Below are 23,332 nucleotides of genomic sequence, written 5' to 3'. Positions count from 1 at the left end.
GTTTTCTTTTCTCCTCCTATCTCTCAATACAGTTCAGTTCAGGTCAGCACATTTCCTAAGTCAGGTCAGTTCCAATCAAGGAAGCTTTATCAGCAAGAATGGAAAAAAAATAAATAATACTGAATCATTTCTAAACTTTTAGTCCTTTACATTAACCTGAGAAGCATGTCATAGAAATATATTTCAGTAAATTGAAGAAATTAACATTTCACATGTGAAAAATTCCCAAATAGGAACCTCCTGACATGCTGTAAGTCCAGATAATGTTAATAAGAACTATTTTCTTGGCCAATGCACTGATAGTATTCAATGTGCAGTAACATTCCCCTGGCTCAAGTCATGACGTCATTCAGAACTCTGTCTTTAGTGAATGGATTTGATGATGAAGACAAAAAAATGAAGAGGTTTCCTGGAGAAACTGTGACTTAAACAAGGTTAAACAATTATTTTGTGAGCATACAAAAGCTCCCATGAAAATGTATCAACGCAGGTACTTCCATCATTGTAATGTGTTTTTTCTCCATGGTTTTGTCACCAACACTTTCTTCTAAAGTCAAATTTTCAACTTTTTAGCTGTTTTCTCTGCTGTCTAAAAACTTTTCACCATCAGTCTGTGGAGCAGATGGTCTTGGGCTTATGGGAAATGCTGTTCATCAAAGGCCACAAAAAAACATGAATACTGAATAAACAATATACCCTCCTCATGTAAACATATAGAGTGAACAAGGAGTGAGAGAGGATCTGTCTTAATGCTGGATATTTTCTTATTTACATTACCACAGATGTCAATAGCATTTTGAATGAGGTTTTCTTACTTCTGGAGCAAAACCCAGAAGTTCCAGTTTCACTTCAGCTCTTTATTACAGATGTAATTAACAACAGACCAAGGTCCAGTAACAAAAGCTAAGATTTAAATCTCATAAGCCTGCCAGCTCCTTTACACATATTAGGCCTTCTGCCTAAATCTGATAATAGCACCTCCCCTGTCACTTCAAAATTGGCACTGCTAAATCTTAGATCTCTCATTAAAAAGACTTTCATTATAAATGACATCATTAGCGCTCACAGTGCAGGCTGCTTATTGAAACATCACCCGCCAACTGCAGCTTTGCACATTGCACTGAGGGTAACAGGAAGGATGGAGGGATTGCAGCTATATATAACAACATGTTAGGCTGTATAATCTGCGTTTTGAATATGTAGGATTGTTTAAGTCTTCATCTTCAGCCACACTCCTACTTGCCAGTTGGTTGCCAGTGTTGTATGTTCTCGTATTTTATTTATTATCGTCTCATGTCACTTCTTGTTGTACTCACTTGAACATAAAGCACACTGTGTTCACCTTGAAAGAACTGTGCTATATAGATAAAATTGCCTTGTCTCCAAACCTACACACATTCCAACCCAGCATCTCAGCCTGTCAATAAGAATGCAGTGGTCAGATGTGTCAAATGCTGCACTTAAATTGACTCAAGCTTAAATAGAGCACATGCTAGCAAAACAGGGCTTTTGGATTGGATTTTTTAAAATATATGTTCAGGATTGTGTTTGTGTTTGATTGTATTTGGACATTTGAAGTGTTCTGCACAGATCACCTGATACATCTCTCTGTCTTCCCCTCCGTTCCTCCTAGTTTTGGAGAGCTTGCCCCCGGCTCGATATAAGGAAACCATATCAACGCTACTGGCATGGTTACAACAGTGCGAGGCCAAGCTAGCCATCCCATCCACGGCCGTTACAGAGTATCCTATTATGGAACAGAGACTGAAGGACGTTCAGGTACACACGCACTGCCACACTCAGGTCTACAGATGAGTGATATATTCTTGTTTTAATATCTTATCCGGAGGCTGTGTACATTCAGAAGTAATAAAAGTTGAGGTTATGTGCTGTCAGGGATAAATAAATGTGGAAATTTATCTTCGTATCTTTTGGCATGAAGATATCATAACAATCTCTTCACACTCACATGGTTTTAAGGGGCAGTAAAAACACACTATAGATTGTATTGCAACACACATATTTATCAATATATCTTCATTGAGCTATCAGTATTTATATGGTTGTGTTGTTGCAGTTGAAGAAGGAGGCATATTGAACTCTAAGTATGTAGTCACTCCATGCTCCATTATGAGGTTATTGCACGAAGTTGAATCAGATACATAAATGTAATTAAATCATTGTTTCTGATGCTGAAACAAAATAGACAGGGAGATCAGCTGTGAACAATGTTGCAAAGTTGTGGTTATTCACTCTCTAAATGAGTTGGATCAGCAATTGAACTGAGAGAACACACTCAAATTATGATTACTCATCTGCATAAAGATATGAATACATAAGCAGCATAAAGTCTTCTGTATGCTCTCAACATGTTCCTTCTACCTGATTGTGCAGCATGCAGGGAAATGAAATAGCTTCCTTTTATGTACATCATTGGGTGTATTCAACTATTCAACTAATTTAAAAAAAAAAAACAATTTTGTTAAAACCCACTCCTCCTCAACCCGCTCAACTGGAAACTTCATTCAGACTTTTAACCAATCACCACACTTTAACACATTCATTCAGCTTTCATTGTTCTGTGGTGACTGCAGCTTCTATGTGGGTGATATGACACACTCTCTATTTGAAAGTACAGTTCTTCAAATTTTTGCAAAAAAAACCTCTTCCAACTCTTTTTATTCCCACACAATTTCAACACTTCATAGACAATTTATCCATCGCAACACTGACAAACTCATCCTGTGTCACACAGCTTTAACTAAAATTGCAAGTCCTGTGCCGCTCCAGTAGTCTACTGATTCAATTCCGGCCATGGACCTTTGTTGCATGTCATATCCCTCTTTCCACACTTTCCACTATCAAATAAAGGCAAAAAAATAACACATGACACTTTAACATACACTTCAATTGCTTTTACCTGATCCATGTCAACTGACATGTTACCTTAAATTTGTTCTTCTTCTACACAGTTCAGCTACTTTCACATCATAACCTTCAACTGACATTTTAGCTGCTCCTGGTGCTTACATATATACCATCTGACAATTCAACTGCTTACAGGGCAGACACTCGGGGCCTTATTTTAACGATCTAAAACACGCAGTCTGAAGTGCATGGCGCAAGTGCATTTAGGGGTGTCCAAATTCACTTTTGCCATTTTAATGGCGGAAAAAACTGTTGATGCACCAGGTGCGGTTCAAGGGGATTGTCCTTAGTCTCTAAATTAATCATGGGTGTGTTTTCGGCATAACATGCAATAAACCAATCAGAGTGTCATCTCCTATTCTCTTTAAATGCCAGGTGTGCTTGCACCTCGGCGGATTGCTATTATGATGGCACATTTGCCAAGTAATAAAAAGGAGCGCTTCTCTGCAGAAGAGACAGATCTGCTCATGCGCAAAGTGAAAGTACATGATCCATAACGAGCACACTGACCCCTGCTGCTCCTGGACCCTCCCGTGACCAGCCCCAGACCACCAGTTTAACATCCTGTTCATTAATTTGTGGCGAATGTATTTTCGTTTGTTTTTTGAAAAGGTTTATTTTTTTAATTACAGCTTTTGTTTCTTTAAAATCGTTTTGTTCAGTCATGGAGTAACAGGTCAAATCAGCAGGGTTTTAATTGCTGAAAGTATGAAAACCTGATCACTGTACTCTCAAAAATGTTAAAGAATATTTTTAAATATTGTTCAAAAATTAAATCATTAATTTTAATCATGTAAAGAATCATCAACACTGTTATCAGGACTTGATGAGCTCTCCAAGGTGCTGATCCTGCTGCTGGCAGCAGCTAGATGCTGTCCAGATTTATTCCCTTCTTTAGTTTAATCATTGTTTCATTTATTTCCTCATGTGTTCCTCATGTCATCATGTATTGATGCAGCAGGAAAATCGATCTGTGTCTGATCCGATGTTGTCCGTCTTTTTAAATACCTACGTGTATTGCCATGATTTGGTCAAATAATTAGACAATTGTATCCGTCATTACTGCAATTAGTTAATTCTGATAAATATTATGACTAAGCTTTATAACATGTTTTTTCTTTTATTTGTAATCTTTTGCATGTCTGCGTGCTGCTACGCGTCCCATATGTGTAACAAGCAGAGTGTATGTTGTGCACCCGCCTACGTAGACGCATATTACTGTCTTGTTAATGTGCCCATACCAGTGAAACACTGCGCCATTGGCTTCAGACCAGGTTTTTGTTGGTCAATAGCGCAATTGCTCTCTGCTGCCTCAAGAAAGCAATGCGCCAACAATGCACTTGACCAACACGCACATGGGCGCTCTGACAGGTGCAAATGCATTTGCTATTTAAACAATGTGAGCGCTGCACGGGGGAATGACAACTGCGTCGGTCTTAAACTAACAAAGACACTTGCGTTGCACATGGTGCCACTTTGCGCCGGGTGTAAGATAGGGTCCTTTAACTGTAAATTTCTACTCATTTATATGTCATCTGGCATTTCAACCGAATTCATCTCTTACTCATCAGCTCACAGTTCAACTGCTTTTAACTCTCACTTTTAAATGAGCAGATTAGCCGAATTCATCCCATACTCTTGAATTAAGACTTCAACTGCTTATCAACCGCTTTCATCTCAACTGACACAAGATGCAACATATTGAGACATGTAAAGTATTTGAACTTATCAGTTAGCCTATCAGGGCTTAGATCATTTAAGGCAGTGTAATGTTTGAGGTCAGTATAATGGCAGCTAACTACCTGGTATCAATCACAGGTAATTATGCTGTTAGTTGGATATACTATGAAACTATGATCCCACCATCCTCTAGCAGTCAACCGTGATTCAGCTGATAGGAGGATTTGCTCTGTATCACTATGTATGCTCTTGACAACACTGCTGCTCAAATCTATTTACAAATTCCTATAAAAGGCCAAAATGGGGCTGGCTCTATAATCATGTGAGGCTGTATAACACTGTAATCAGTTTTTACTACGAGTAGTAAAGTTATATTGCCACTGGCGGTGCCAAACTGCCAAAGCAGCACTCTTTTAAAGGATGCTTTTCCACTGCTCTTTGAGGTAGCAGGCAGAGGATAGAGAAGGGAGAGAAAACAGATTACATGCCCCATTAACCAAGAGTCTGATTCATACCCACAACCTAGTGTGGAAATTGTGTGATCTGATACACCAGGACATCCCCAAATCACTGTTGTAAACATAAAATCACTGTAGAATGGATCATTAAGGCAGCCAGGGTGTGCTTTTAAACAAAAGAGGTCATTTTCAACCAAGTTCACTTGGGACATAACCAAGTGTTAATAGCTAAGGAGTTTCTATAGGTGGCATAGTACAGTATATATGTTTTTGTCCTAAATTCTGTTTGTATATGAGTTTAAAACCAAAGGATAAATTAAATAAATCTCTATCACACATTTAAATGAAAAGGAGCTGTATTGCTCAAATTTTATGACTCGAGCGTCTGATTGCTCCAGTTTCTACATGTCTCAACTTGAGTCGTATCACACATGGCATCAGTGTTGGACATGATGATGAATTGTGTATTTTGTTCTCCCTGGGACTGGGTTGCTCATTGTTGTTGGCTAACTAAATCTAATTTGATAATTACAAAACAGGTATACCAAAGTTTTTAACGTAAGGAAAGACACTTATACTTCATTAAAGGAAAAAAGATAATGAATCTTTTAAAAAAAATTTAAAAGAGTGTGAAAATATCATAAATGGATATGAATAACACTTTTGTAGCTTCTGTTATTTTATTCTATCTGTGAAAGGTTTTAGGGTATGGATTGACATTATTTTAACAATGCTGGTGCTGTTTTTTGTGTTTTTATACTAAAATGATATTATATTTCCTTCCAATATTCCTTTAGTGGTTCCCAAAATGATAACTCAACACTTCTAAGCTGTGCTGCCCCTCCTATGAAATAAAACCTTTATTGCCATAACTGATATCCTTTTGGTTTATACTTTCCAGCAATCCCTCTCTGCATTGTGTCCCGCCCAAGCTATTTACTTAAGGGAAAAGCAATTAAGGAAGCAAGATGCACTTTTTCATTGGACAGTCAGCTAATATTATATCACCAATATAAAGCAGCTTACTGTACAGTACATTCATATCTTACGGTAGTTTATTTTCTTGTATCCTGTAAACTGCCGTCTTTATTTAGAGCAGCAGCATTAACAGCAAGCTAAACGCTTCCTTCAGAAACCTATAAAAACAAGCAGGAAGAATTTCAATTTCAGTGAAAATCAGTGAGTTTGTGAAGCCAGAATCTGCTTAACATGCAGAGAGCAGGCTAGAGCTGGTCTGCCCATGTGTCTGTTTGTGTGTGTGTGTGTTTGTCTACAACTCTGCAATTACGAGAGGCGGGTGAGCAAAATCCCAGTGGAGCAAATCAGTGTCTCTGTTTATCACAATATCTACCTCCAGATACACACTCAGAAGAACACACACACACACACACACACACTTAGAAATGCCTGTGCATTGTATGCCAACAGAGGTGAATGCATACACACACGCACACACACATTTTTTTTTGCATTGCGTCAGTGCTAATCTGTATTTCTAGTCAAAAGAATACAAGGTCTTTTGTTTTTTTGTTTCCTACTTTGTTGTTGTTTTTGAAGTGTTGATTTTTATCTTCAACTTAAGTCAAAGTCACACCATAGAGTGTGTGTGTGTGTGTGTGTGTGTGTGTGTGTGTGTGTGTGCTCAGCCCTCTTAAACTTGATAATAGTGTTGTAGCATAGCAGGGAGATCAAACCTTGTAGCCTGAGATTAATTAAAGTTGATTGTAGATAATAATTAGGAATTCATTCTGCATACTGATAAGCCGTCATTAATTTTCAGCGCAACTATTTCCCCTTTACTTTGTTCATTAAAATAAATGAGCGCCCCCTCAGGTGGGAACTTAGTTTGAATGCTGACCCACTGTTAGACAAACAAAACTCTAGCAGATATTCAAAATATTCCTGACAGCTTGAAGAGAGGTTATTAGTAATATTATCCACAGCTACTGGTACAAGTTATTAAAGACCTGATTGCAGCATTCAATCTCTACCCATGATTGCAATGTTATGACGTCATTTGTGAGTTTGCAGTAGGGTGATGTAGGGAGAAGAAAGTAGGTGTGGGCTCTATGGGGTAACAGCAGGTTTTCTAGGTACATTATCTAGATAGGAATGTCTGTTTTTGGCTAAAATGCATTAAAACTAACTAACTTAGGGCAAACAAGTGCTTCCCCCCCACACACACACTTACTGCCCTGTTTATGTGTATTTACCTTGTTGTCTTCACATTCCCACTAAGTCTGTGAAAACAGTACTCATATGATGGAATGATCCTTTGTGGACATTTTACTGAACACGATTTTATTTAGGAATATGTACCATGTGAGCTCAATATAACCTAAAATAAGCTCTTGAAAGCTTGGCTTAAATGTTTAATTTGGCTTGTTTAACTTGTCTGTATAACATTAAATGAATAACATGAATAAATAAGCAATAATTAAAATTTAGAGGGAAAAAAATTAGTTATTATTTATTAAGCATTTTAGTTAATAATCACTTTCATCAGTACTGTGTTGGTGTGGTTTGGTCAGATCTGATTGATACTGTTGGCAACATAAGCAAAAAATAACCCCACAACTGTCCTCACTCAGCTCTGATTGGTGCATGGAAATATGTGACATCACCTTTTTCCAGCTGAGCCCTGCCCATTTCAAACCAGTGAGAAAAGCAAGGACAAGAACACAAATACAGAAATCTCTCATGTGAAATAACCAAAAGTGTTCTAACTTTGGCAGATAATAGTGTCTTCATGAAGGGCTATCACTTATAGTGAGAGGCTGAAAATATGCTGTTAAATTTAACCTTACCTAATAATGCAGGACTATCCTCACAAGAAAACAACAGCACTGGTCATTTGTTCAAATGCCTATAACAACTTATATTTACCTGACAAGGACCTCTTGTGTCAGTCTAAATTATAACTATTGGCAGCCAAGAGCAAAGGCAGAAGTAGTGAGATGTCGTAGTACAACAAGACCTCTTACAGTCTGTCCTCACATACAGATTTAAATTAACAACTCTCTTTCCTCACAAGCTAGAAGCTTGAGTGTGTTTAATGGAGCATGTAGTTTACATGTTCTGCTCTGACTGTAGCACAGTGAAGTAGTTAATTCCTGACTGATGTGTTTCTAGACATCGGCTTCAGGTGGTGGTTTTTTACCAACAGTGAGAGCAAAGATGTTTGGGTTGATGACAGTCTGCAGTCGCCCCTTCCAATCAATGAGGGTAATCTGTGATCATGTGGAAGTTAAACTCTCAGCTCTCATCAGTGGGAGAGTTGCCATTGCTCTTTGACACTGTAGTGGGAGCTGTGGGATAATCTACAGCAAGCAAACAGTAAGACCTCTGTAGAAGAAGAAAACAGGAAACACTACACATGATGGTTCTTTGTTTTAACTTTTACAGTGGTGGCATGTTGCTATTGCACAGCTCATGTGTTACTGTCTACTTGCTTCCTTGTTCTTCTTGTCTTTATAAATAATTATTGTTATCTGGTTACCAGTGTGTTTTGGAAGGAGGTGGAAGAAGAAATAATTGGGTCAAGGGTACCACACATAAGCATCTGATTACAGCACAGTACAGTCAGTGTGGTGGTGTTGGTGAAGACATCCACCTATCTATTACAAATGTACTATTGTGTATTTATATAGCACCTTTCTAGTCCTGCGACCACTCAAAGCACTTTACACTACATGCCACATTCATCCATTCACACACACATTCATACGCTGATGGCAGAGGCTACCATGCAAGGTGCCAACCTGCTCATCAGGAGGAGTTTCTCATCATTCACACACACATTCACACACCAATGGCACAGCCGTCACGAGCAATTTGGGGTTCAGTATCTTGCCTAAGGACACTGTGATATGCAGACTAGAGGAGCCGGGGATCGAACAGCCAATCTTCCGATTAGTGGACAATTTGTTCTACCTCCTGAGGCACAGGCGCCCAGTAACAGGTTCTACAGGATCTCCAGGACATATGTCTTTGCAAAAGCTGGACAAAATTTGTTAAAAAGTAAAATTATTTACAGACATTACAGTGTTGCTAAACAGATTGATTGGTAAGCAGACAGCTTATCCCGTGAGATGCCATCACAGTAATGACAGCTTGTTTACTTCTGCCTACACCCTGGATTCATTGTTAGATTCTATAACCAAGTAGTTTTTTTACACAAACCACAAACTTTCCCTGACTTTAGCCAATTCATTTTTGACAATGTTGTCCTGGTGATAGGGGCATCAGATCAGAAGACACTCATACTGTGTGGTTCATTTTGGAATGCAATGACAAAAAGTATTTCCTGAGTTTAGAGTGCATAAATGGTATAGCAATATCTCTATTATCTACTGGTATACTGTATATGACCCAACCCTGTAGGATGAAGGCTGTCCATCAGCCAGAGATCATGAGTTCAAAGAGGTCATAGGAATTATTATGCTGTTTGGCATCATTCTGCATTGTGATGTATCACCTCCTCACCTTTCTCTTGGATCTCTGCTCTAATAAGGGAGTTCACTCATCTCAAAAGGGAAACTGGGACTTAGATTTGTGTCAGTACAGAGAGTGTCCATGTGAGTCCTTGGTTTCCAGTAGAGCTGGATAAAAATCATTGAGAGAAAGGAGAAAAGAAAAGAAAAAGCCCAAACTTTTAACAAAACTAACCCTTAATGTATCCCTTCTTGGGATTCAGTGTTGCAGCAGAGGGATTGAGGGTAAGCCATAGTAACTGACGGATGTCCTGTCCAGGGGTTGTGCTTGAACTAAGCTAAACTAAGCCTCTGAGCCACCTTGGTGTGAACAAGGCTTACTTCCCCAAAATCCTCCACTGAAACTTACCTCAAAGTTCACCAGGAATTCCCTCAACTATCCACTTGTAATTCACCCTGCACAACAGGGTAAGCAAAATCAAATACTGTGAAAGGGCTTTCATTACAAAATGTTAACAGTAGCAGCCAAGTGTTGTGGCGACTCATAACCTCTCATGCTCATCATCCCTCATTTTCTCATCTCGCCCCGCTCAATATCATAGAATGTAATAGACATGCTGGGAAAACGAGCTTTTGCCACACAGAATTTTAGCTCCATGGCATTTACATGAGGGATGGGAGCACGTATGATAGATGGTTATCCGATAAATCATATAAAGATGTGAGGCTTGTTTTCTACTGCCGAGGCGTAACCGAGGCTTGTTGATAAATGTGTCAAGCAAATGCCAGCTCGATGATTGATTTGTAGAGCACTGGGCAACTCTTTTCTCGATATAACACGCTAGAAGTGCATGAATTGACTTTTATAATCAGGGATAAATCATATTATTTCATATCAGGATTTTAATGATGTAATGAACTTTGATTTTGATGATGAAATCAGCTTTATTTTCATCTGTGTCTACTCCCATTGCAAGCACAGCCCCTTTTTTTATTTACACAAAATATTTCAAAGGACCCTAATAAAAAAACTGTAAAACGTTATCTAGGCCTCCTCCCCTTTCCATCTTTCAGTTAAAAAAAATGATACAATACGGTCCTGTGAGCCATTCAGACTTGTGTTTTCCCACTGTTAAACTCCCACACATTTCATTTCCACTCTTCACTCTATATCCACCCGGACCATTAACAGTAACACAGCTTTTATTTAGACTCAGTTTGGATTTACCGTTTCCTTTTTTTGGAGGTGAGGTTCAAATACAGTTCAAGCTTTGACATTTAATTAATTTAGGTTCAAATATGATGCTGTTTTGTATATACTGTGAGCAGCCATCTGCCTACAGTCGACCTCACATATTTTCTGATTCTGTCTCTCTTTCTCATTCTATCTATCCATCTCCCTCTCACCCCTCCAGGCCCTCCAGGTGGCTCTGGCTGAACACCAGGGGGAGGTGGACTACCTGACGTCGGCCGTAGACCAGGTCTTCCAGAAAGCTCCGCCAGACATCAGCCAGAGGTAAGACATAGGAAAGAATGAAGTGATCTGTAAACCATTAAAAGAAAGAAGTAAACAACATGGAACTTTGAATAGAGATTACAGTGCGATCAGTTTGGTGTTTATGATGATAGCTTGTATTTATGCTGGTTTTCAGTCGTTGGATCATCATTTTCGGTTTGTATGAGAAAATTGGTGAATGCCATTTTTAAGACCTTTTTCCATTTAAGTGTCCCAGTAAGCCAAGTAATCCAACATGCACCATTCCACAACCTGCAAATCAGTAATGTTATTGATTCCCTGCAATAATTTGTCAAAACGTCTGCCATGAAAAAGACCTATAAGCACATGTGTTGTTGTAGGTATCGTACAGAGATGGACGCCATCATGGCGCGCTGGAAACGACTCGGCACCACGCTGACAGAGAACGCCCAGAGAATCCAGGAGCTCATGGCCAAACTGATGCAGTTTGAGGTGAGACTGAAGCAATTCACATAAAATAAAATGGTAATTCAGTCTGGTTATGAGGCCAGGTGTGACATAATGTGTCCCTCTCCATCAGAATGATGTAAAGACGTTAAAGAAGTGGATGGCAGATGTGGATGTCTTTCTGAATGAAGAATGGCCGGCGCTTGGAGACTCTGAAGCCTTGGAGAAACAATTAGAGCAGTGCACGGTGAGGAAACCAAGTAACACTGCGTGATTTTAAACTAAACCATCACTTTCACACCCACATTTTGACGTAACCGTTCAACTTGAACTTAATTGACATCATATCTTTTATTTCTTACTAACAGAATATAAAAGGTTACCAGTACAAAATGCTTAGATGGCAGCAAGACTGATGAAAGGTTGAGATTGGTTGAATGAAATGAAAATAAAATGGGCTCGGAATAAAAATGCCCTAGAGAATTCATAAAATAACCCTCAGAGTTCATAAAATACTAGAGTCTATAGAGTATACCTCAAGGAAAGAGAGAGGAAATTGAAAACCAGCAGATAAATATAAACAGAAAATGTTCCATAAATGTGTAAAAAAACTGCAAACCTGACTGAGTAACATCCTCCCTGCATTTTGATTGGCCAGGCCCTGGTGAATGACATCCACACCATCCAACCCAGCGTCAACGGCATCAACGAGGTGGGCCTGTACCTCAAAAAGGAGGCCGAGCCACCGTTTGCCATCCACATCCAGAAAGAACTGGACGAACTCAACGCCCAGTGGGAGAACGTCTGCAAGCAGGTGTGTATCTCCACCCCCAAACCCAAAACCTTCATCCAGAGAATGTGTTTTCTTGCTTTCATGTGTGCATATGTATGTTTCCCAACATCTAGGCCTACGCTAAGAAGTCAGCTCTGAAAGGCGGCCTTGATAAAACCATGGCTCTGAGGAAGGAGATGCAGGAGATGCAGGAGTGGATCAACCAAGCCGAGGAAGACTACCTGGAGAGAGACTTCACATACAAGACGCCCGAAGAGCTACGCAAAGCTGTAGAGGAGCTCAAGGTGTGTGTGTGTGTGTGTGTGTGTGTGTGTGTGTGTGTGTGTGAGTTAGAGACACTAGGTTGTGGAGGATCTGAGGGTGTATGCAAGTTCAAGATAGAGATAGACAGGGAGGCAGAGACAGAAATAGATGGATTTAGGATGAAATAAGGGACTGTATAGAAATTTTTGAGTGGGTTTCATTCAGACATAGGTGACTTTTAATGTTCCTTGCAGCTTTATTCCAGCATGACAGGACATTTATGGAAAGAGACAATGCTTATGCAATATTTAGCAGAAGACTGTGTTCTTTCAGGCTGCATCACTGATGAATTTTAAAACTTATTTTGTTGTTGAAGCCTTAATTAATGACGAATCCACTGATGCATTTTCACATCAATTTCATCATTTAACATTAATACAAATTCTGCCGCCCGATCATTAAGTCTGACATGCACAAGCGTTGAGTGACAGGCCGTCACATTGGGACTGTGGTTTGATACCATTTTCTCACATGCTGTATGTAAAGTGTTTTGCTGGATATTCATTTATTCATCCATGCAGTTGGCATGAATGAGAATGTGGAGAGATTGCAGCTCAGATTGTTACTGTGGTTGTAGGAGGATTTTTTAACCTCTTTTGTCCTGATCTCAGCGAGAGGTTAAAACAGTTTTTATAGACTGATCTGAAATGAGAAGAATATTCTCAACATCTTCAACACTTATCAAACTGACTTTATTTTCTTTGAGCATAAGAGATGAAGATAGACATAATACACTTATTCACTCTCTGTCTCTCTGCATGCTTGACCTTGTGCTGCTTTGGTTTCTATGAGGCTGTTAACACTTGGTTTTAAAATGTGTTTTGGTGATCCAAACACAAGTGGACGGCTGAGACACATCGCTGATCACACCTGTGTCAATCATGTGTCTTCATGGTGTCTAGCCGACCACTTCCGATTTTGTTACTGCCTACGTCACTTTCACAAGAAGGTCCAAGGGCCCCGCGCACAGTTATTACATCAGTTTGTGGCCAGACAAGCACCGGAATTTGTTTCGCACAGGCTAGCTAAGATGTGGTACACATGTGTAAACACACACTGCACTATAGTATAGAATGGTATCGATCCTCTTATCTCTAAACTGTTCATCAAGACCAGAACATTTATTTTTAATCCTAAATGTAGAGTAATTGTTCATTCTAATTGGATCCCAGTAAAAAAAAAAAAATATCCCCTGGCCTTTTTCTGGAAAATGAGGATCTTGGTCTCTAGATTCATTCACAGTCGAGGATGATGCAGCTGTTCTTTCTCTTTTCTCTGTCACTCTCTCCTGATCCTGGCTAATTCCAGGTCGATAACGCCCCCCCCCCCGTCTGCCTGCCTCTCTCTTCATTGTTGAAGTAAAAACCTGCTCTCTTTCTTTCTCTCCCTCACTCTTTATCTTCTTCCCGTACCCTCGCTCAAAGCTTTGTGTCTCTTCTTCAAACCTCTCTCCACTCTCGTTCCCCCGATTCCTCAATTTTCTATCAAATTGCATTGATCCTCCTCTTCGCCGCCGCACTTTTTTTTAGGCTTTCATAACTTTAATGTGATGTATTTGTGATGTAAATTTATGGCACTATTTGCTTTGTGATATCCCCAAAAGCTTTGGCAGCCATTCACCCCGCCTCCCCAAAAAGTTTACTTGAGAGTCGAGTTGAAAATTAAAAATTGATTTCACTCTCCCTCTTTTGCTTGCTCTTGCTAATCTCCTCCTCCCTCCCTCCCTCCCTCCCTCCTCCTCCTTATTCTCTCACCTCCTTTCCTCTCCTCTACTCTTTGCCACTTGTTTTTTCATTCCTCCATCCCCTCTTTCTCTCTTCTCCCGCCCTCCATTTCCCCCTTTATGCTGCACGCTTAAAGGAAACTCCATTCGTGAATCTGTTCATTCGTTTATTCTCTTAATCCCCCTCTTCTCCTGCTCTCTCCCTCGCTTGGGAAAGTATTAGCTACACTCCTTCATTCATTGATTCGTTGGCTTACTTGTTCACTCTGTCTCTCTCTCTGTCTCTTCACACTTAGCGGCTTTGTCAACAGAAGATACATTGATTCATTTGTTTGTGCATCCATCCCTCCATCCATTAAGCCCTCTCGCTCTCTCTTTCTTTCCATCTTCCTCTCTTCCTCACCTCTCTTACTCTTTATCTCTCGCCATCTGTCTCTCTTTTCTTTTCACTGTTCAATTTTCAGAGTTTTACTGATATGACGAGGCTTGTTAACTTAACAGCAAAAGCTATTCATCAAATCACATTTGACTCAATTATACGTTTCAATGTAAGAGAGCTCTGGAGGTCTCTTCAGTTGGTTGAGAGTATTTCTTAGATGTCTGCAGCAGAGACAGAGGTAGGAACACACCCTCCAAGCAGGGATGGGCTGGTAATCCATCCAGAATGGCTGGAAGAATTATAATACTCTACGGTCATCAATAAGCTTTGTGAAACAGTGGCCATCTGGACTGTGATGTGAGGTAAATATCAGTCAACTTGTATGGTGAAAGATGCTGCTATCCATGGAGTCACATCAAGTCTACAGAACAGAAGTCAGGGAAAGCTGAACAAGGAAAAAGACATTTTGATGGGATGCCACTGTGACTTCACACCAACCCAATGAAACCAAAGAAAGTTTTTCAAAAGAGACAAGTTAGCAAGTTTTCCAGAGTTGCTAATGATATCAGCTGCATAGTTTTGGAAGGTTGGATTAGTTGAATTCTACTGGAAAAAAACCACACAGAACACCTGAGAATAGAATCTGATGGGAGGCTGAGCTGCTCTGAAACTGGTTGAGAGTTGAGGTAGAAAAACAGGTCGCAGTCACAACATCTGTGGACAGGAAACAGTTGGACACTTATATCAATTATATAAACCAAAATATAAATGGACCTCTCTGTGGTGAAAACATGAAAAATATGATTCAACGTGCTCGACTCACAATAATAAAGCAGAGGTCTGTTTGTTTCCACTGTGGTGAAAGCAGAATGTGATGGAACATGTTCCTTTTTTGCCTAAAGTAAATAAGAGGAATATTGATCTGTGAGTGTCGGTGCTCTGTTTGTTTTGATCCTTACCACAACTGTGCACCCGATACAGTGTTGGAAGATTTATAGCTGTGCACTGCTACTTTTCACTTTTCTGTGGTGGACTTCCACTATCAGCGGTGGGAGAGTGAAACATATTGTGCATTGTTTGCTTGAATGTGTCTGTATGTGTTATACTCTAGTCAGGGCTCCTGAGGTTTGTCATTTTGTGCTGTCTATACAGACACTCAGCAGCATAGATAGTGCCTGCCTCAACTCATTTAGAATTCCCCAGTCTCACATTTATAGTATCAGCGGTCAAGCAACCTGTTCAGCAGAGTGTGATGTGAGATTGTTAGTCTGTGCAGGGGTCTGCTGCTGGTTTGTTTGAATTTTTTCATCCATCATTTTTTCATGTCGCGCTTTAAAATGAGCAATTAACTTGAATACATAACTTCAAAAGAAATACTGTAGAGTGTGTAGGCTATTTTTGTCTCCCAGAGATAGGAGAGGTGTGTATTTGATGCATTTATTCATATGTTCTGATGTGACTGTAAACCTTTAAATGTAATCTGCCAGTCAGCATTGTGTGCTTTGTTTTCTGAGTGGCTAAAAAAGATAGAAGGGATATATGAGATGTGTATAAGTCATGTATCTGTATGACTTGTGCATTGTTTCATTTTGATTTGAACATAAATCTGTTGTCTAAATTCCGTCCTGCGTTTGGAAAAAAAAACGATCAGATAGCCTCTGTGTACGTGTGACAGCACTTTAAATCTAAAAACATGAACTTGGCTTGTACAGCAGCAGCAGCACGGACATTTGAAACACTTTGTGCCTTTTAGAGGGCAATGGCATTTACCCCTCCAGTATATGTGTTTGCTCTTTATACAGAGGCCCAAGATTGTTGGTTGGGATGTGTATGAGTCTGCAGGCCAGAGAATAGTTTTATTCTCATTTAGCTCTATTCCATCTGGGATTTTAGTTGTAGATTTTACAAAATCTACTTTTTTTAGTAAATCTGGGAAGACTTAACCTTAAAGGGGCACTCCACAAATTTTACACTTGCAGAACAGTTGTACATATAACGTCTTACGTGATTCTGAAAGGACCTTTTTCTAAAGTCTGAGAAAATAATCCTAATGATGTCATCACGGTTATGAGCTCATGATTTCAAATGTATAACAGAGAGCCTGTGTGATAGACTGCAGGCATGGAGTTTGAAAGAGTGAATATTTACCAGGCAGTGCTATGGATTTGCATGATGGGAAATGTAGGATTCAGTGTTTTTAAAAGTCTGGATACGTCCACATCTGCTGCTTCAATTTGACCTATTTCTAAAAATCTGTCTCTTTTTAAGTTTTACCTTTAAGTGATAAAGTGTATTTTTCATTGCCTCATACTCCATAAATACACACATTTCAGTTGAGAGATGCTTGTTGGAGGAAGGGGGTTGTTATCTCATTGAGGACACTTTACAGGGCTGGTCACCTTACAGAGCAGAGTCTCAACCAACCAGCACAACTCTTCTGTCCCTGAAAAATATCAGCTGTTCATCTCTCTCCTTCTCCGTCTCTCCATCAGAGGGCCCAAGAAGAAGTCCACTCCAAGGAGCTAAAAGTCAAACTCTTGACCGACAGCGTTAACAGTTTCATCGCCAAGGCCCCACCCACGGCCCACGATGCCCTGCGCTCGGAGCTGGACGTGCTGACGGCCAACTACCAGCGCCTTTGTAGCCGGCTGGATGGGAAATGTAAAACTCTGGAGGTATGATTTTTACTTTGTCTGTGGTCTCTGTCTTTTTTCTAACTTGAAAAAACAAAAATGAACTTGAAATTTTTCGGAGGGCACAGGGGGAAGGAGGAGGGAGCATGTGTTCTTGTTTGCCCAATGTAATAACATCCTTACATGTTGTGTCAAGGCCAAGACTGTGGTGCTCACATACATCAGTGCCGTCCTGGAGGGCATGCTGCTTTGTAGGTGTTTAGATGAGTGTGTGTGTGTGTGTGTGTGTATGTGTGTTCTCTCAGAGGGTATATACAGTATATTATAGATGAGCTGAGATGAAGCAGGGTTGGCCAAGCAGCACTGTTTCAGGCTTGGCTCTCCTAACATTTGAGATGTTATCGTGTTACCTAACTCAATTAAAAACTAAAGCTAATATTAACAAGCAGTATCACAACACATTTTAATATTTAAAGTTTAAGCTGTTGGTTGGTTGAGAAACAGTGTGATGAAAAGTGATGGAGATTGCATGCTGAATTAATACATGTAGGAGATCCATTCTTTAACAGAACAGAACTGTGGACAGTGTGTTCTGTGGACTGGAGGCAGAAATCTCCTGCATAAGTAAAACCACAACTGTCTGCATGGCGAGGTACCACTATAGAGCCAAGTGAGAAAATATGTTTTTTTTTAGTTATTTGGGTGAACTGACTCTTAAAAGGTGATAATATGTCAGTGTTGTGTTCACAGCTTGTTTCTACTGCCACCAAGTGGCCATGGGTTTGATTTATGTTTATGAAATGCTGAAATTCCTGTCCACGTGTAATGACAGGCCTCTCTGCACAATGACACAACAACTACACTAACTTATGGTGCACAAAAATGAGCTTTCATTGTTACTATTTGCTTCCATATTCAGTTATTTAGCAAATATTGCCAGACTTTGCATTTAAACTTAAAGTAAACATAATAATCCATTCAGCAAATTCTCCAGAGGAAATGGAGTTTGGAGATTTACTAAAAAAAAATTGTCCTGACAGCTACTGATGGAGCTCAGGACTCAATCCTCAGGACGACTGCTACATTCCTAATGTTTTTACTGGATTAAATCAGGATCTGTGACTAACAGCGTATCTTTCTCATGTGTAGAAAAGCACTAGAGGTCACTTATCTTTAGATCCTGTCACCATGTCAGGATATTAAAAGAACTGAAGCAGCTCTCTCTTTCTGGAGATGCATGGATGGTTCCAGCAGCTGTGTGTGATGGCTGCGGGTATTATATAAACTCAAGAGGAAAGAATCCTGTAGGCAAAAAACACAACATCAGCTTTGTCGCTTCAGCAAAACTACCAGTTACATCCAGTGACATGTGAACCTAATACTATAATCTAAACTATTACACTCTCTGCCTTAAACACATTAAAAGTTCTATTTTCATGGACATGTACATCAGTAAAAGATGCAAAATGACAGTTCATCTCTACCAACTAATGCCACTCAAATTGTGGCTTTTGAGCTCTTTGTAATGTTTATGGACCAATCAGATATTTTGATGTAGCTATAGGAAAATCACAAGTTCAAAAAAAATCAAATGAATTCTATTTTTGCTGCTTTAGTTTCAGGGTGTTTGTATTGTGGATGCTGGCTCACTGGCTCACACCTTCATGGCTTAACATCAGTAATGTTCTAATAACACCTGTGCTTTTCCCACTATGACAAGTTAACATGTCTGCTGTGAAAAAAGGTCTATGTCAGTGCTAAAACATGGGGTAAAAAGCGTTCAGACAGTATTGTGTATGCGGAGGAAACCTTTATAACCTTCGCAGCTACATTTTTCATCAAGGAGTGTGAGAGCGTGAGACAGAGCCTGACAGCAAGTGACTCACAAGAAAAGCAGAGAGCTGACAACCCTGATTCTTTCTGTTTGCTCCACAAAGGAAAAATAACTTCTCTTTTTCCTTTTTTTTTGTATTCTGAAAAGCTGTTTTTAAAACGTCCTCTTGTTGACATTATAAACCACATTCTGCCACTTCCATTAGTTAGTGCATTACAATAATGTCAAGTGCTTTTTTAAATGTTTTGTATTTATAAAAGTGCTGCTCAAAAGACCTTTTAGCTTCATTTTCCATTTAAGAAGCTAACTCAATCACCAGATGCCAGACAGAAGCAACTGTTGCTAATTTGCAGATGGAAACAAACTCATCAAACACGTCGATGTTGAACAGATGTTGATATGATGGCCTGAGCCGATGCTGAACACGTGAATATAAAACAGTACTGCGAGAAAGTTGAGACAGCGTCCTTAAATGATGTTCAAACTTTACTCTCATTTGGGTTGATGTTGTGTTTTGCTGCCTCGTGCGTGTTGTTCTCCTCCTTCTCTCTCCGTCCTCCCGTCGTGTGAGTCTCTTCTTCGTCTTCCCACTCTTCTCTCCGCCTCATTTTCATGAGGAATAATTACCTCTGCATCTTGATCTTCATGGTGATTCTACGTTACGGTTGAAATTCTCCCTCTCTCAACGTTTGTCTTCTCCCGCTGCTCTCCGTCTGTCTCCCCTCTAACACATAAAATGTCAAAATCGTTAAAGTGCATCATCTGTTTTTTCACCAATCCGTTTACTAATCCTTTCAATCTGTCTCTCTTCTTGTCTCTTCATGTGGCTGATGATGTTTTTATAATTGTGTGTGTGTGTGTGTGTGTTATGCAGGAGGTGTGGGCGTGTTGGTGCGAGTTGCTCTCCTACCTGGAGCAGGAGAACGCCTTCCTGGACCAGCTGGAGCAGAAACTGGATGAGACAGAAAACCTGCAAGGAGGAGCAGAGGAGTTGCAGGAGGCACTGGATGTGAGTATGAAGAGGGAGAAGTTAAGAAATGAAGGGGAAAGACGTGCACACCTTTTGGCTCCATTTATATGGCGGTGCATCGACAAGCGTGTAATGGGACTCCAACGGTGTGGTATTCTCCTGTCCTTGAAATTCACAAATTTTGAGCACAGCACGCACAGTCTACCAGGGGGGGAGGGGAGGGAGTTCATTTAAATGAAGCAGTGCAAAGAGAGTTCTAGGCAGGTAGGTAAGTAGGTATTTAGGCGGAGGCTGGGTGTCAGATGTTGCACTGAGAATAAAATTATGTCTGAAAAATGACATCTGTTTCTGCTGAAAAGTCACTGCTAGGAATCTGGAGTTTTTGTCTAGGAAGAAATGTGCAGCAATCAAGCTAAAAATATATAAATAACATATTTTAATTAAAGACTTTTCATCAGTGGATGTATTTAAATGCACAAAAGATGAACGTGTTATGTGAAATTTGAAATAAGTAAGTGACCAGTCCCAAGGCTAAGAAGCATTCTCATTTTTACATTTTAGTTATGTAGTCAACAATTTTACTCTGATAATATAAATTGAGAGCTGTTGCTGAATATGACCAATTTCCTACAGCATCAGACTAAAAAGCCAACAGATAGTAAAAAGAGTGATGTTCTTATGATCACAAAATAATCAAATGTGAGAGGAATGCAGAAAACTGAAGGAGAAAGAAGAGAGATCTTTTTAAGGGAATTTGAGGAAGTGGTGGAGAGAGATGTCATTAAATGGAAGGATGTGAGAGAAAAACTGTTAGCAGCTATTTGGAGGAAATAAAGACAGATTCAGTATGCAGGTTCCTGGATAGTCCTGATGTTATATATATAAAACAGACCTCACACGCAGAAAAAAAGTAAATCCAATATAATTTACATCACTTCTAGCAATTACAGAAATTGGGGTTTACTGGCCTTCCTGAGGAAATAAAGTGAAAGGCTTATGTGTTAACCCTAACTCAACTTAATTTACTTAAATTGCGCTTTAGCAGATTGCCTCAGATGTTATACCCAGGGATTTGGTGAGATTAAACAATGCAAAAAAAAAAAAAGCTTAAAGCCTCTGAATCATGATGCATTCTTTCACTGAAGTTAACACATAACTGCAAAAATGCAACCAACTGCCCCCTCAGCTGTATTATAGTTTGCTGAACAGCCTGTTGACATCAGCCAAACAGACCTTTTTTTGGCATTTTAGAATATGTGAAAAGCTGTTAAGTGATGTGGTCACAGGAATGAGGGTTAGTTGGCCTCTTTTAGCCTCTACATGTCATCACCTAACACTTTTATCCAGCTTAATTTTCAGTAAGCTTCTCCTCCCTCATCATTAGTCACCTGCAAACAAGATAATACTATTATGTACACCAAAAGACAGTATCACTACTACAAAAGGCATCTTTTTAGCTCCAATCCAGCAAGCTGAATTTTTTAACTTTAAATTCTAATGTTTTCTTGTAATGCTGATGTGTGGAGGATGTGGACTTTGAGCTATAAAGAATACAACACAAACATCCGTCTTTGAAAGTGTGAGTGATCATTATTTTGTCTGTGTTTTTGTGTGTGTGTGTGTGTGTGTGTGTGTGTGTGTCTGTGTGTACAGGGCCTAGAGGTTCTTCTGCGCCACCCAGAGGACAACAGGAACCAGATTCGGGAGTTGGCTCAGACGCTGATGGACGGAGGCGTTCTGGATGAGCTGATACAGCAAAAACTAGACGCTTTCAACACTCGATGGGATGAACTTATGGCGAGGGTAAGACATAAACTAGACTTATACAGGAAAGACATACACAGCATATCCACATTGAGGAGCAGCATGGGAAGCAGTGTGGAGGGAGATATTACTTTTTGATTTGATAAACATTCCTGCTGCAGGAAATAATTTCACTCATTTCACTGCAATGCAGTTTTTATTTGTTTTGTATGAGTTGAATCCAGAGTGCAGTTTGCATTTAAACAAATGTGGCTTGCTGTGAACAATTGATTACCCATAAGTTAGTTAATCAGTTTGGTTGCACAAATAACAAAAGAATAAAACAGAAATGGAAAAAAGACTTGTGAGATTCAAGAAACTTATATGAGCTTATGGAGGCATTTAAACAACAAACAATGGCAAACAGTAAGAAACTAACAGCTCAGCTCCTCATTGTGGTTGATTCTGCTGCATCGCTTCACACTATACACCATCAGAAAGATCATGTCCTCCTGGCGGGGCTGCTAGCATGCACTATAAACACTCTGCAAATGGTTCTAAACACAGTGCACGTCTGGTCTTCTACCAGCCAAAAATGGCACTACACTCCACAGGGTCCTTGTTGCTTGTCATTAAAGAATAAGTGTGATGATATTCAGACTGTTTGTGAAATTAGAAAGTGCTGGGAGACAAATTAACACAATGTTGGTTTTGGTCTTTTCATACAATTAGTTGACAAATTGGTCAGTTTGGTCAGCGGAATCCTTCTTTGCCCTCCAAAACCACTTGAAGACCTGCCTCTTCTGATAGCACCTATTTATCTGATATGCTCTCTTCTAATTTTCTTGCACTTATGCCTTGCTGTGTGCACCTGCAACCTCGTGGAACTTGCTTTAGGGGGACTTTGAAAGTGAGCACTGCAGCACTTATTCACTTATTATCTTGAAGGCTTCTGCTTGATCTACTTGGATTATACCTCATTTTTATGCGGCTTTGGACAAAAGCACCTGCCAAATTAATAATTGTAACAGTACACTAACAGTAAAAAAATATAGCCGTAAGCGGCGATTCTGGTGTTCAAGCCAACACAGACCGTTAGAATTTGAAAGCTTCAACAGCTTAATTAAAAATATCCACCAAGTTTGATGATGTTTGGACAACCTGTCATTGATTTATGGTCAAATTTGCACCAGGCTCATGCAGGTGTTAGCAACTGGTGGTGCCCCCTATTGATCCCCCCCATTGGTCACATTCTAATGATTTCTGATTTATAGTCTGATTTGTGTTTTTTGGATTTGTTGTGCATCTAGTGGTTGATGTGAATGAAACCTTCAGGGGATGTTTCAGGTAATTATGTGGACATATCCATATCATATATGTTGTGATGATTGGCCCAACAGTTGTTGACTTTGGTCTATTTATTTGCTGAGCCATGCCCTTGTGAAGTTCATTGGTCAGTATCTTGAAAACTAAATAAGATAACAACAAGCTTTATGTAACATTTGTTAAGCTTGGTCCAATAATGATCCAC

At 39.7% G+C, this 23,332-nt stretch overlaps 1 protein-coding gene across 9 annotated transcripts in view; it reads left to right on the top strand.

The window, feature by feature from the left end:
* dmd (dystrophin) overlaps positions 1-23,332 on the top strand; it is a 320,693-nt gene that overhangs the window by 188,594 nt on the left and 108,767 nt on the right. For all 9 annotated transcript variants that reach the window (XM_044344903.1, XM_044344899.1, XM_044344896.1 and 6 more), the window contains 9 exons: positions 1,634-1,779; positions 10,915-11,015; positions 11,357-11,468; positions 11,557-11,670; positions 12,082-12,237; positions 12,330-12,500; positions 17,114-17,296; positions 19,963-20,097; positions 21,712-21,861. In XM_044344903.1, the coding sequence (XP_044200838.1) occupies positions 1,634-1,779; positions 10,915-11,015; positions 11,357-11,468; positions 11,557-11,670; positions 12,082-12,237; positions 12,330-12,500; positions 17,114-17,296; positions 19,963-20,097; positions 21,712-21,861 (1,268 nt within the window). The remainder of the gene's footprint in view (positions 1-1,633; positions 1,780-10,914; positions 11,016-11,356; positions 11,469-11,556; positions 11,671-12,081; positions 12,238-12,329; positions 12,501-17,113; positions 17,297-19,962; positions 20,098-21,711; positions 21,862-23,332) is intronic.

This window comes from Thunnus albacares, chromosome 24, assembly GCF_914725855.1.
Source record: "Thunnus albacares chromosome 24, fThuAlb1.1, whole genome shotgun sequence".
Classification (NCBI taxonomy): Eukaryota; Metazoa; Chordata; class Actinopteri; order Scombriformes; family Scombridae; genus Thunnus; species Thunnus albacares.
This window is presented reverse-complemented; position numbering and strand designations above follow the sequence as displayed.